Source organism: Hyperolius riggenbachi, chromosome 12, assembly GCF_040937935.1.
Source record: "Hyperolius riggenbachi isolate aHypRig1 chromosome 12, aHypRig1.pri, whole genome shotgun sequence".
NCBI lineage: Eukaryota > Metazoa > Chordata > Amphibia > Anura > Hyperoliidae > Hyperolius > Hyperolius riggenbachi.
In genome coordinates this window covers 154233785-154249323 of record NC_090657.1, presented here as the reverse complement: position 1 = coordinate 154249323, position 15539 = coordinate 154233785, and the positions used below count along the sequence as shown (strand labels likewise).

Here is a 15539-nt window from a genome sequence, read left to right as displayed (position 1 = left end):
ACAATACCCCCACATTTGTCACCACTTACTGTGTGGAGTATAATAGGGTTGTGAACATTGTTCAGAAGTACCTTCCAATCTTGGAAGCCAACGAAGGTTTGCGTCCAGTTTTAAGACGGGGTACGTTTTGCAAGTAGAAGGGTCCCTACTTTGGGCTGTACACTCTCCCCAAGTCTATTTCAATCTGGGTCTAGTGCTTCAACATGGCTCAGTCTGGTGGGCTCAGTCAGCTGTAAGGCCAACCCCCCGATCCACGCTACTGTTGCGTGGATCGGGGGGTTGGCCTTAAAGTTGCGCAGCCGCACTGGCGGCTATGCGGACTGCGCAGCCGCGGCCAGCTCCGCCGGCCATCTTGGTAAGGGCTGGGGAGCCCGACCCGGGCCGCGTGGTCGGGGACCGTTCGGGGGGCTGTGCAGCGGCGGGGACCAGGCGGAACGGCACGGAGGGCGCGGACGGCGTCCTCCGTGCCTTACAAGCTGAGCAAGGTAGCTAACTTTTTTTTATTTTTTTTGATGGACTTGGCCTCGTAAGTCCTTTAAGTGTGGGGTTACTACATGTAATTACTGTATGGTCCACAAATAAACTCGGTCTGCGGTGTCAGCCTTGAACGATCGCACATTCCCCATTAAGCAGTTTATTAGCTGCAATACCACTTATGTGGTTTATTTGATAACCTGTGAGGAATGTGCACTCTAGTACATTGGCTGCACCACAAGAGCGCTTAAGGCCAGGATTAGTGAACACAGGGGGCCCTCTTGGCTAAGCCATAATATATCGAACGTGGCAAAATATTTCAGGGAAGTCCACCATGGGAATATGTCCTCTTTCTCGTACCATGGGTTGGAGCGTGTACCCCCTTCCTTGAGAAGAGGGGATCAATATAAATGGTTACTCAGCTTGGAAGCTCAGTGGATCTTCAAGCTGGGCACCTGGATCCCACAGGGTTTAAACTCCTGGTTGGACCTAGCACTAATTACCCAGTAGTAATTCTGGTTCCTACGTGTTTTCCCTGTCTAATAGTATGAGAGGATCACTTCTCTATAGTACTGTCAGAGTTCTTTTCATGATGTGCTAGTAGTTGATCTTACTAGATACTTAACATTTGTTTTTTATGATGTGCACACACTAGGTTTTTCTTATTTATTTTAATGTTATTTTCCTATGCTTGTAGAGGAGGGATTTCTGTGATGTGGATATGGGTGGTGTAGAGGGAGTCTCCCTTGATTTCCCCGCCCTTCCTGTTTAGGGGGATATATATGTGGTGTTTTAGTGTCTCAATGTTAGCTATGATTAAGGGCGCGAGCCCGAAATATGTCAGCTTTGATGTAATGCTGGATACGTCCTGAATAAAAGTGGAAACAGTTTGGACAAGTGCAGAATTCAATTGTTTTCTTCTGCTTGAGTTTGGAGTTCCGTTTCAGGTTCCAGCACTGTCCTTGGGTGACCTGGGGTGAGCGGTATTTTACCGTATCTTTGAGCAGCAAAGAAGCACATGCAGCCATCATTGCGTTGCATAAAAATGGCTTCACAGGCAAGGATATTGTGGCTATGAAGATTGCACCTAAATCAACAATTTATAGGATCATCAAGAACTTCAAGGAAAGAAGTTCAATTTTTGTTAAGAAGGCTTCAGGGCATCCAAGATAGTCCAGCAAGCGCCAGGATCGTCTCCTAAAGAGGATTCAGCTGCGGGGTCGGAGTGCAACCAGTGCAGAGGTTGCTCAGGAATGGCAGCAGGCAGGTGTGAGCACATCTGCAAGCACAGTGAGGTGAAGACTTTTGGAAGATGGCCTGGTGTAAAGAAGGGCAGCAAAGAAGCCACTTCTCTCCCAAAAAACATCAGGGACATATTGATCTTCTGCAGAAAGTATGGTGAATGGACTGCTGAGGACTGGGGCAAAGTCATATTCTTTGATAAAGCCCCTTTCCGATTGTTTAGGACATCTGGAAAAAGGCTTGCCAGGAGAAGAAAAGGTGAGCACTACCATCAGTCCTGTGTCATGCCAACAGTAAAGCATCCTGATACCATTCATGTGTGGGGTTGCTTCTCATCCAAGGTAGTGGGCTTACTCACAATTTTGACAAAAAACACAGCCATGAATAAAGAATGGTACCAAAACACCCTCCAACAGCAACTTCTTCCAACAATCCAACAACAGTTTGGTGAAGAATAATGCATTTTCCAGCACGATGGAGCACCGTGTCATAAGGCAAAAGTGATACCTAAGTGGCTCAGGGACCAAAACGTTGACATTTTGGGTCCATGGCCTGGAAACTCCCCAGATCTTAATCCCATTGAGAACATGTGGTCATTCCTCAAGAGGCTGGTGGACAAACAAAAACCAACTAATTCTGAGAAACTCAAAGAAGTGATTATGAAAGAATGAGTTGCTCTCAGTCAGGATTTGGCCCAGAAGTTGATTGAGAGCATGCCCAGTCGAATTGAAGAGGTCCTGAAAAAGAAGGGCCAACACTGCAAATACTGACTGCATAAATCTCATGTAATTGTCAATAAAAGCCTTTGAAACGTATGAAGTGCTTGTAGTTATATTTCAGTACATCACATAAACAACTGAAACAAAGATCTAAAAGCCATTTAGCAGCAAACTTTGTGAAAACTAATATTTTTGACAGTCTCAAAACTTTTGTCCAGGACTGCATGTATATGTATATATACACATACACCATGGTCAGGGGTGTCTTGTAAATGCCCCCCCCCCCCCCCCCAATCATTGTCCCCCTGTGTCCTCCTTTGTTTCCTCTGTGTGTCTGCTTCTGTCCTCCTTTGCTCCTTCTGTGAGTCTCACTGTGTCCTCCTTTGCTCCTCCTGTGTTTCCTCCTTTGCCCTGTGTCTTCTTGTGTGTCCCACTGTGTCCTCAATTGCCCCCTTATGTCCCCCTGTGTCCTCCTCTGGTCCCCCTGTATCCAGCTTGTTCCCTTGTGTGGTCCTCCGGTCCCCCTGTGTGTTCCTTCCTGTCCCCTGTGTGGCCCCCTGTGTCTCCTTCTGTTTCCCTGTGTAGTCCTCATGTCCCCCTATGTTATCCTCCACAGTGGTGTATCTAGAGGGCTGCAGGCATGGCTCGTGCCATGGGTGCCACCGCACCATGGGCGACATGCCTGCCCCCATGCCACTACATCACTGCTCCGCTTTCTGCCGCCCCTCACCAATGCAGCAGCATCTCCACCGGCGTCATAGTAACAGAACTCAGATCAGCGCGACAAAGACAGAGGGCAATCAAGCTACCCGCACCCACTGTACTCCAAATGTGGAAGTGATGTCATTGGTCACTTCCTGCGTTGGAAGTTCGCTGGGCGCGGGTAGCGTGTGCACCCTCTCTGTCGTGCTGATCTGAGGTCTGTTACTATGACGCCGACAGATCAGCGGCTCAGGCAGCGGTCGGGGGCCTGCACCAGGATACAGCACAGGCATGGCAGTGATGAGGACAGGTCGCTGTTGATCTGAGGTCTGTAATGGCACCCAACCACAGCCTACACCCAGCCACCCTGCCCCAGCCTGCACCCTGCATTCTGCCCCAAGCAACCAACTTGAACCCAGCCAGCAATTGGTGGACAGCTATTGGCTACCTAATATCTAGGGGCACATCTTGATACCGAATACTGATATATATGGGCACATGGCTACTTTATTCTTTTATCTAGGACACATGGCTACTTAATTTATGTATACATGGCTGGCTTTGCTACTTAATTGTTTTATCTTGATGCATCTGCCTATTTAATTTGTTTTATTGTGAGGCACCTGGCTACTTAATCATTTTCTCTGGATGATTGTGACTGCTTAATCATTTTATCTGGAGGTGTGTGACTGCTTAATTATTTTATCTGGATGATTGTGACTTTTGAATTGAATTTTTTTGGGTGGCATGTAAACACTTAATGAATAATCTGATGGCACAAGTCTACTTGATTCTTTTATCTGGAGGCATGGAACGATTTGATTCTTTCATCTGGAAGCAGGTGACTACTTTATGATTTTATCTGGAAGACTATGCCCAGAGCTGGATCATCCACAAGGCAACTTAGGTGGTTGGCAAGGGCTGGAAAGACATTAGGGGCCTAGTTGACTCTAATCTCCCTTCAAATCATATTAAAAAAGCCAGGTGTCAATCAAAAGTGGGCCCATAGATGATACTTGCCTAGGCCCCATTTAACCTTAATCCCTCTTTCAGAATCAGAATCTTTATTCTCGCCAAGCACGACTGGGTCGTGCCCGGAATTGGGCTTGGCACGTACAGGGGACTGATACAGATACAAATACAGATACAGGATGGAACATGCAGTCAGAAGGAACCAAAAAACAAAAACGGATGCAGGGGAACACAATGAAGCATTATTTACAAATCAAAAATCAGAAATCAAAAATGTGACTTTATGACTTTGCATGTGACTTTAATTTTGAAGCACATGACAAATCAATTCTAATACCTAGGGGATCATAGCATCTGAATTTATGTATTCAGGGGCATTTTAAACCGGTATTTGGGCAACCCAGCCCGAGGCAAAACAGCATTTTAGGCAGTGTTGAATTGTAGTCTCAACTTGCGTAAGTGATCTTTCAACCAATAAACAGGGAGGGCGGGGGGAAAGTAGTGGGAGAAGGGGTGCAATTTTAGTGTCCTCTCCCCATTTTTGGGGAGCAAAAGTGTGTTTTATATTCCGAAAAATATGGTACTATCCTATGATTGGTTGCTCTTTTTATTTTTGTATCCCCTTTTTTTTCTTTTTTTTTCTATCCTATTTAACACATTCTGGCAATTTCTTGTTAAATTGTATCTTATTTTAAACTGTATTGTCATGTTTATTGCCCTTATGTTTGTTTAGGCCGGTTCACATTAGTGCTAAAAAATGGTCCGTTGTAACGGATCCAATGTTAACCTATGTATCTGTTCACATTCGTCTGTTATGCTGGGGATACACGGTACATTTCTGTACCGTGTATCGAGCAGCTGATGCCGGGAGCTGATAATATTCAGCAGGTCCGATGACCCCGCTCGATCCCCGCTGGCGGACAATGGCAGGGAATCGAGCGGCTGATAAGGAGCGCTGGCGGGGATTAGCAGGGATCGATCCGCGCGCGGGGACGCGCCGGCATCGAGCCGCGGGCTCGATACCGGCGCATTATTGCGCCGTGTATGCCCAGCATAAGAGTGGATCCGTTCAGCACGATCTGCTGAATGGACCAGGAGTTTGCTGCTGGACCGATTTTTCTAGACTGCTAAACCCAGCGGAATGGAAATGAATCCTGAAGCCCTGCATTGGGGGCAATGAGAAAACTGAACCTTTCTTCTTACTAGTGAAGAAACGGACTGCTCTAGACAGTAAAATCCACTTTGGTGGTGGGGTCTGGAGGGGGATGTGGGGAAACAGAACGGAAGCAGCTGAACACCAACAAAGTAAAAACGCATCCGATCGACCGGTAATCAGATACGTTTTCACGGATCCGTTTGCCACTTAATTGCCAGTGTGAACCGGCCCTAATTGCATGTTCTCTTTCATATTTCTGATCGCACAGGGGATTGAGGTGACTTCTTTTTATTAGATATCTAAAAATGACCACTAGATGGCAACCTTCCTTGCTAATGAGACCCTGGGTTCCTATGTCCCCATACGGGACATGGGCATTTTTTATGATTTTTAAATGGCCTTTACTGTATTTATTTTTCATTGTATTTATATTGTCTGTACACACATTTTATATATTGATCATAATGTTTCCCATTTTAGAATACAGCTATGTCTCCCCAGAGTCCCTAGTAAAGGCAGCCCTGACGCGTACGTACGAAAAGGGCGTCGGGAAAAAAGGGCGCGTGGTATAAACGATAAATGGAAATATCGTTTATAGAAATTATTGTGTAGAATTTCGTTTATAAATAGTGTTTTAAGAATTTATAAATCACTAAATAATGTGTATGAGATCGGCAATTCTTAAAACGTTAATCTTCCCTGTTTGTAAAGTGAAACTTATATTTTCGTTTATTAAAAACCCTCCCTGTACCTATCCCTAACCCCTAGACCCCCTGTTGGTGCCTAAACCTAAGACCCCCCTGTTGGTGCCTAAACCTAAGACCCCCCTGTTGGTGCCTAAACCTAAGACCCCCCTGTTGGTGCCTAAACCTAAGTCCCCCCTGTTGGTGCCTAAACCTAAGACCCCCCTGTTGGTGCCTAAACCTAAGACCCCCCTGTTGGTGCCTAAACCTAAGACCCCCCTGTTGGTGCCTAAACCTAAGACCCCCCTGTTGGTGCCTAAACCTAAAACCCCCTATGGATAATAATGTTTTACAGACATTAATAAATAAAAAATGTAAAGAAAAAAAATGTAAATTATTTTTTTGGGTGGATAATAATGTGTTAGAAATGTTTTAGAAATAGTGATTTATTATCTTCATAAACGTTATTCGTCACGGGCTCATTTTGTAAACTTAAATCATCACAAACATAGTTATAAATCCTTAAAAATCTCCGGGCGCCGTTATAAATCCTTAAAAATCTCCGGCGCCTTATTTTCCCCGTTCAGCGCCCATTAAACGATATTTATAATGGAAGTGAATTTTGTCCACTTGTCTCATGCGCCCAAATCTACTGCTTCCGCCCTGACCCCCTTGCTCGTGTGTCTCCTTCATTGCCATATACCCCCAGTATCCCCACTGTGTTTTGGCCAAGATTAGAACATAGGAATCTATTGCTGCAAGGCTAGAATGCGGCCTTCTGTCCCGTCGCTCTCTATCCCTCTCTTCTCTTGCTGTGTCTCCCCATTACCTCCTCCTCTCCGCCTTCCCTCCCAGGCCCATCTCCAATTCACTTTTAGTTCTTAGTTTTCTCCTAGGTGAAATTTTCAAACTTGTCAATAAAATGCCTTTTTAACCACCAGCAAGCAAACAAATGCTTGAAATAATTTTGATAGCACTTATCGGTACTTTTTTTTGCACACCATTGCAAAGTGCTAAAAGGTTATTAGAAATCGAAGATGAAAAAATATCTTCTAGGAGAAAACTCCAGTGAAAAACTGAAATTGCATATGGGCCCATGTCATAAAATATTTATATAGCATAATAATAGTCTAATTCCCTACCAAATCATGTATTTATATAGCACTGACATCTTCTGCAGCACTTACACAGTAAATAGTCATGTCACTGACTGTGATTTAGAAGAACTCTGAATGTAATCCCTTCCATAGATCGTCATAGTCTAATGTCCTACCATATTATTAGTATCATGTAGTTATATAGCACTGACATTGTGCTTCTTTTATGGGAAAACACTGCTTTTTTTTAGTTGGGGGGGCAGTCAGTTTGCCCGGGATGGAGCCCACAAATTTCGGAAGGCGGCCCTGACTGAATATGCCACTTAGCAGAAAGCCACGCACCACATCTGTACACTGACTGCTGATAAACTGTTGGCCAAAGCCCTCACAAAAGGTAGCTTCAGACAAAATGTATCTAGCATGTGTCAGTGAATACAGCTGGGATAAACAGCAGAAAGAACAATTAAAAAAAATAGAGAGAACTCATTTCACTCTTGAGGTAGCTGACTTGTCCTGAGTGTTTAAGGATCACAAAGTGAGGATTCTGAGCTACAGACAATCTTTGCTTAAATTAAATTTACATTTTAGATTTTTTTTCATCAGATAGGTTCTATTTATTGTACATGCACTTTATTAAATCACTCATGTCCTCATATTATAGCTGACATATCACTTTTGGATGCATAAAGTATTGAAATGCATAAGCGTCTGTAGTCGTACATTCAGCATAACACGTATTCGATGTTTTAGTTGTTTGTCCTTCTGACTGGAGTTCTGAAGATAAACGTCCGTCTTGTAAATTCCTTTATTGTGGAATTACCTGAACGGTCTCCTAGAGGACAATGGAAAGATATTTAGTCACGAAGCCATGAAGATCATTGTAAAAAAAAAGCTACAAACATTCAGCTATGACCATTGTATAAAAAGTGTTCAAAATGTTAATGTTATGTGAGGGTCTCGGCGTCCAGGGTCACTTCATGCCAACAAAAACTTTTTTCAATCATAGATGATGCTGTCACTAGGAATGTAATAGAGGACAACACAGCACAGTTTTTGAAGGTGGTGAGCCCCATTTGTCCCACTTTCTATGCGCTTCCTAAGGTGCACAAGAGGTTGGATAAACCTCCTGGTCGCCCAATTGTTTCTGGGCGGGGTTCATTGACCGAAAAAGTCAGTGTTTATGTAGACCGTTTTTTGCAGCCGCATGTACAGACATTGCCTTCGTACATCCGAGATACATCTCACCTTCTGCGTGTTTTAGAGGGATTACAATTACCTACGGAGACGCTATTGGTGACCTTGGACGTGGAGGCCCTCTATTCAAGTATTCCGCATGAACTCGGAATACGGGCTGTGGGCATATTTTTGAGTGAGCTGGGTATACAGTGCACTGCGCACAGTGAATTCCTATTAACCTTGCTGGAGTTTTTGTTGACTAACAATATTTTTATTTTTGAGGGCTCCCACTACCTCCAGGTACAGGGGGCAGCGATGGGGACGACTTGTGCCCCTTAGTATGCAAACCTGTACCTGGGGGAGTGGGAGCGTCGGCTTTTTGCCAGTGATGGTCTCTCGATGTACCTGTGCCACATTTTGGCGTGGCACAGGTACATTGATGACATCATCATGTTTTGGACGGGAGGTGAGATTTTATTAGAAAAATTTGCAAGGATGTTGAATGAAAATTCCAGCAACCTTAGGTTTACCATGGAGTACAGCCCCTCGGAGGTCTCCTTCCTTGATATCTCCATCCGAATAGATAAGGATGGCCAATTGGCAACACGTCTATATAGAAAAGACACTGCAACGAATTCACTCCTCAGGGCGGATAGTTTTCACCCCTCACATACTGTGAGAGGTATTCCCACTGGCCAATATCTGCGAGTGAGACGCAACTGTTCCGAAGATGCGTCTTTTAAAGAGGAGGCCGGTAATTTGAGGAGGAGATTCAGGGAGAGGGGGTACCCGAAAGGCACCCTGAAAAAAGCCTTTAGAAGAGCGGATACTAGTGTGCGGGCTTCTTTACTCGCCACTGGCCCCCGATTGAAAAACGATACTGGACAAACTGTGCGCTTTTGCACTAGATATTCGTCTCAACACTCCAAGATTGCCCACATAATTGAGAAACATTGGCACATTTTGGTCAATGATTCTAGATTGAATAAGATTGTCCCCACCAAGCCTCTATTTTCATTTAGACGGGCCCCTTCTCTGAGAGACAGGATAGTCAACAGCCACTTTTCTGACCCCTCTAGTGGTTTCAAACATTGCAAAGTGATGGGTACCTACACCTGTGGTGGTTGCACCATGTGCAGGTACATACAGGTGGGGAAATTTGTCAGGCTACCGGATGGTAGAAACTGGGAGTTGGCACATTATGTCAATTGCAACACCACTTTAGTGGTATATCTTCTTTTGTGCCCTTGTGGTGCATTTTACATAGGTAAAACTAAACGTGAGCTACGCTCGCGTATTTCTGATCATGTGACTAATATTAAAAGTAAAAGCCTTTCCAGTTTCACCCCTGTAGCCAGACACTTCAAAACCGCACATGGTGGCAATCCCACTATGATGTGGTTTGTGGGTCTTGATCGGATCCATGCCTCTATCAGAGGTGGGGACATGGACCGTCTATTATTACAAAAGGAGTCACGCTGGATTTTTGAACTGGGGGCCACAAAGCCCCCAGGTCTGAACGAGCATACCAGTTATGCTTCGTTTCTACCGCTTTGATGGATTTGCTGGGGTCCGTTGCTGACCCTGGGAACCTGTGTATTGCTTCGCCGACCTCGTGGATGAGGGGCCCCATGCCGTGCGTTGCCGGACACATATAAGCGATATTGCTTTATGGGTACTTTGCCATATTACGGGGTGTTTTCATAAACCCCCTTTACCAGGGATGCCTGGACACGCTACCTGTTATGATACAGGTCATGATCTATATGAAGTCCCTGGATGTTTGAACGTATAGTGATAAGATGTTTTCTATTGCCGGCATGATATACAACAATAATTTTTGTGGTTATCAGAGAGATAAACTAAATATTTTTGATACATTCTGTATTGATAGGTTTGATTGAGGATCTGTTTACCTGTTGTTGCCACTCTTTCTTCTCTCCCCGGCCTGGCGTGGGCTGTTGTGATGCTTGTCCTCGCCCGCCCCCCCCCCCCGGCGGCGGGTCCAGGCGGGGCTTGGCGGACTCACCGGGTTGGTTGCTTTGCGGCCTCCGCGTGGCATCTGCCTGCCCCGCCCCGCCGCCCAGCGGGTGTTCGGGTGGGTGGGCGGGGCTGTGCTGACGCACCGGGCAGGTGACGCTTGCGCCTGCCCGCGGTGTCGGCTGGTTCCACCCTCCTGCCCGGCATTGGCCACTGGTGGGGGTGGGCGGGGATGGCCTCCCTGCTCTCGGCGCGCTGGGGGGAATAAATAGGAGGCGACACAGGAAGCCATGTACCTTCAGAGGAAGCCGGAAGTCCGGCGAAACTGGTCAAGGGCGGGCGCATGTGCTGCGTCCTGGCCCCCCCGCACCAACGCACCTGTGGCTTGCCTGGCCTTTGGCTACACATCTAGGCACTGGGCCCGCCTGACAGCCTCACCCAGTACCCAGCCCACCAGCTCCAACTGGAGACCAGCCTACAGCAGGCATCAACCCACAGGAAACGTAAGCAGCCCGGAGGGCATCCTTTGTCTGATCTCGATGAGCAACTGCATTGCGTGCAAGGACTATCCATACTGCTGATGCAAAAGAGGGCTTTTTTGCTACACTGCTTATGCTATCACTAATCCTGATGAACTGCAATAAGGTTGTGCGATACTTATGCATCACCCTATGAGGGGAATTACAAAGTGGGCTGTGCCACACAACTGTCTGTATGGATGTTTTCTGATGGAGCACAAATCAGATTCTGCTGCACGGAAGGCTTGCTTGCTAAATGCTGCTTATGCTACTAATATAGAACCGTGGTGAGGCTGTTTGCTATGGATGCACTACCCTTTGGAACTGCATAGTGGGCTATGCCACACAACTGAATGTATGGATGCTTTCCACTGCTGTACAAATTTGAGGCTAATGTTGTTTGGACTGGCTGTACCTACTGGATGGTCCCTGCCTGCTATGTTGATCAAGAGGCTAACATGATCTTGGCTTAAGGCTTCTGCCAAAATCTGGAAATATGCAGCAACCCGTGCTATTTCGTGAAGATATTGCATACCATTGAACTGATTTGGTGCCTTTTCTATCCCATGACCAAGCATCATTAGGTGGAGTAAGGGACCCACTGGACTTTTGGAGTCCAGGTGTAGAAAGCGCTTGCAGCGATTATCTTGTGTAGTGGGGCAGGTGCACATGCTCCACTGTTATCATTGTTATTGGTATATAGGGCATTAGGGGCAGAGGTTGGGTCTGGGCAACTTAGGGCCAGTAGGGAGGGGTCCACCAGGTCGGGTTGGCATGTCGGGGGGTTCGGGAGGCACACATTTTTAATGGGATATTGTATGACATAATGATTAATAAAGTTTTTTGTACATATTTTCTTAAATAGATTGCAGAGCTTTTTTGTTCAGTTGGATCATACCCGCTTATATATATTTCACACTGTTTGGTTAATATTTAACAGGGCTGTGGATTTTGTACAAAAATCATCCGACTCCTCAGTTTATGAAGCCACGACTCCAACTCCGGGTGCCCAAAATCGCCCCGACTCCGACTTCACAGCCCTGCCAAGATCATTCCTCCCTTTCTCTCCAGGGGCTTGACTGACTAAAACAAATAGCATGCCTTATCCAAGTTAACATGCCTTATTAGAGATAACACGCCTTATCAAAGTTAACATGCCTTATCAGAGTAGCATAGCGAGCGCTACGAACTTATGAACAATATGATCTTATGAACAATGACAAGAGCTCCACTCGCCCTGCCCTGAGTCCCTGCGGGTTCGTAGCGCTCTCAATGCTACTCTGATAAGGCATGTTATCTCTGATAAGGCGTGTTAAAGGAAACCAGAAGTGAGAGGAATATGGAGGCTGCCATATTTATTTCCTTTTAAACAATACCAGTTGCTTGGCAGCCCTGCTGATCCTATGTCTCTAATACTTTTAGCCATAGACCCTGAACAAGCATGCAGCAGTTCAGGTATTTTGACTCAGCTGACTATGCTTGTTCCAGGGTTTTGACTCAAACACTTTATTATACCAGAAGATCAACAGGACTGCCAGGCAACTGGCATTGTTTACAAGGAAATAAATATGGCAGCCTCCATGTCACTCTTACCTCGGGTTCCCTTTAACTCGGATAAGGCATGCTATTTGTCTTTTGTGAATCAAGCCCCATGTGTCCCCTTGCAGAGCCGGCGCAGTGGTGCGTTTTTGTAAATCTCTCACCTGTTCACGCTATGCGTCCATGCTTCTCGGCAGCCGGCTCTTCTCTACTTCCTGTTACCTTGCATGAAGCGCAGGGAAACAGGAAGTAGAGAGGAGCCGGCTTCCGAAAAGCACAGACGCAGGTGAGAAATTTACAAAAATGCACTTATCTAATACTTTAGATTCCAAAAGATGCCAGAACAAGAAGCATGGAAGAGCCAAATGTGTGGATTTAAAGGTATCATCAAAAGGCTTTCAGTACACTTTTAATATACTGCCTCTCTCTTTTTTTACAGCTCTTTGTTTTTTTTCTACACGTAGCAATTGTTTTAGTATATGCTCATATCAAAGAAATCTGTTTCTGTTGTTCAAATTTGTGTGAGGTATCAGGCACTGATAAATTGTAAAGCTGGCCATCCACTGGCCCGATTTGCCGCCGTTTCGACAGCAGATTCGATCACTTGGATCGAATCTGCTGCCAATTGTTCGCGCTACACGCCGAATTTCGATCCATTTCGTCCGATCCCGTTGATCGCTCCGTGCGGAAAATTACCGTCGATCGCTCGCGGATAGGGAGCGCGTCGCTAGTGGCGTTCGAGTGCCAGACGACCGACGCAATAGAGCGGCAATACATTACCTGCTCCGCCGGCGCGACTCCAGTCCCCTGGTCACCGCTGCTCCGTCTCCGCTCTGGTCTCCGGCATGCTCCAGTTCCTCCTGCCCGGCAGGAAGTTTAAACAGTAGAGGGCGCTCTACTGTTTAAACTTCCTACCGGGCAGGAAGAAGTAAAGCATGCCGGACCTGGAGACCAGAGCGGAGATGGAGCAGCGGTGACCTGGGGACTGGAGTCGCGCCGGCGGAGCAGGTAATGTATGCGGGCGGGGGGGTTGAGCGGCGGCAGCGCCACTACCACCACAACAGATTGTGAACGCTTTCAGGCTGAAATCGGTTCACAATCTGTTTGCAGTAAAGGTAGCCATACGATCCCTCTCTGATCAGATTCGATCAGAGAGGGATCTATCTGTTCAGGCGCGGAGCTAGGGGGGGTCGGGGTAGGTCAAGTGCCCCCGGGCGCCGGGTCCCTAAGAGTGCCCAGCTGAGCTGATTTTTTTTTTCTCTGCGGAGGGGAGCAGCGCAGAGAAGAGAAGAGGGAGAGCTATGTGGACGGTGGAGAAGGGGGCCATCTCCCCCCCTTCTCTCACCTTAGGGCTTTACCTCCCTCCCTCGCTGTCCCCTCCGTTATTGTCCGGGTGTCTGGCGCAGCGGGCGGGACTTACCTCCATCTCGCTCCAGCGCCGGCCGGAAGTTCGGGTCCCGCAGCCGCTGCTCTGGTCTGAACTAGACCAGAGTAGCGGCAGATCCATCCGCGCTGCGACGAGACAGAGGTAAGTTCCGCCCGCCACTGCCAGCACCTGGACATTAATGGAGGGGACAGCGAGGGAGGGAGAGCAGCCCTCCCTCTTCTCTGCGCTGCTCCCCTCCTGCTGGGGAGCTAGGGAGGGGGACACCTGGCTACCTACTCTGGGCATATATACCCCTGGCTACATATACTGGGCATATATACCCCTGGCTACATATACTGGGCATATATACCCCCTGGCTACATATACTGGGCATATATACCCCCTGGCTACATATACTGGGCATATATACCCCCTGGCTACATATACTGGGCATATATACCCCCTGGCTACATGGACTGGGCATATATACCCCCTGGCTACATGGACTGGGCATATATACCCCTGGCTACATATACTGGGCATATATACCCCCTGGCTACATATACTGGGCATATATACCCCCTGGCTACATATACTGGGCATATATACCCCCTGGCTACATATACTGGGCATATATACCCCCTGGCTACATATACTGGGCATATATACCCCCTGGCTACATATACTGGGCATATATACCCCCTGGCTACATGGACTGGGCATATATCCCCCTGGCTACATATACTGGGCATATATACCCCTGGCTACATATACTGGGCATATATACCCCTGGCTACATATACTGGGTATATATACCCCCTGACTACATATACTGGGCATATATACCCCTGGCTACATATACTGGGCATATATACCCCCTGGCTACATATACTGGGCATATATACCCCCTGGCTACATATACTGGGCATATATACCCCCTGGCTACATATACTGGGCATATATACCCCTGGCTACATATACTGGGCATATATACCCCTGGCTTCAGATACTGGGCATATATACCCCTGGCTACATATACTGGGCATATATACCCCTGGCTACATATACTGGGCATATATACCCCCTGGCTACATATACTGGGCATATATACCCCCTGGCTACATATACTGGGCATATATACCCCTGGCTACATATACTGGGCATATATACCCCTGTCTACATATACTGGGCATATATACCCCCTGACTACATATACTGGGCATATATACCCCTGGCTACATATACTGGGCATATATACCCCTGGCTACATATACTGGGCATATATACCCCCTGGCTACATATACTGGGCATATATACCCCCTGGCTACATATACTGGGCATATATACCACTGCCTACATATACTGGGCATATATACCCCCTGACTACATATACTGGGCATATATACCCCTGGCTACATATACTGGGCACATATACGCCTGACTATATATACTGGGCACATATTATTCTCCTGGCTACATATACTGGGCATATATACCCCTGGCTACATATACTGGGCACATATACCTCTGGCTACATATACTGGGCACATATACCTCTGGCTACATATACTGGGCACACATACCCCTGCCTACATATACTGGGCACATATACCCCTGGATACCTGTTCTGTGGACATCTCTACCCCTGGCTACCTGTTCTGGGGACATCTATACCGCTGGCCACCTATTCTGGGGACATCTATACTGCTGGCCACCTATTCTGGGGACAACTATAGACCTGGGGCTACCTATTTTTGGGGAACCACATCAGATTGAGTGTATTTTGGAGAACTGCTGCCAGGTGAGAGGTGTCTACCATATTAAGGGGGCATTCTACCTATTTATGTGACATGCTGTCTATTTATGTGACTCATGACTGCTGAATTTGTCTTGTTGGGGGCCTCATGGTTACTGA

The 15539-nt window shown here is 46.8% G+C and overlaps 1 protein-coding gene across 1 annotated transcript in view; it reads right to left on the bottom strand.

Moving 5' to 3' along the window:
* Positions 1 to 7657: 7657 nt before the first annotated feature.
* LOC137541001 (uncharacterized) overlaps positions 7658 to 15539 on the bottom strand; it is an 88929-nt gene continuing 81047 nt past the window's right edge. The window contains exon 16 of the mRNA XM_068262154.1: positions 7658 to 7877. Coding sequence (XP_068118255.1) covers positions 7851 to 7877 — 27 coding nt within the window. The 3' untranslated portion in view covers positions 7658 to 7850. The remainder of the gene's footprint in view (positions 7878 to 15539) is intronic.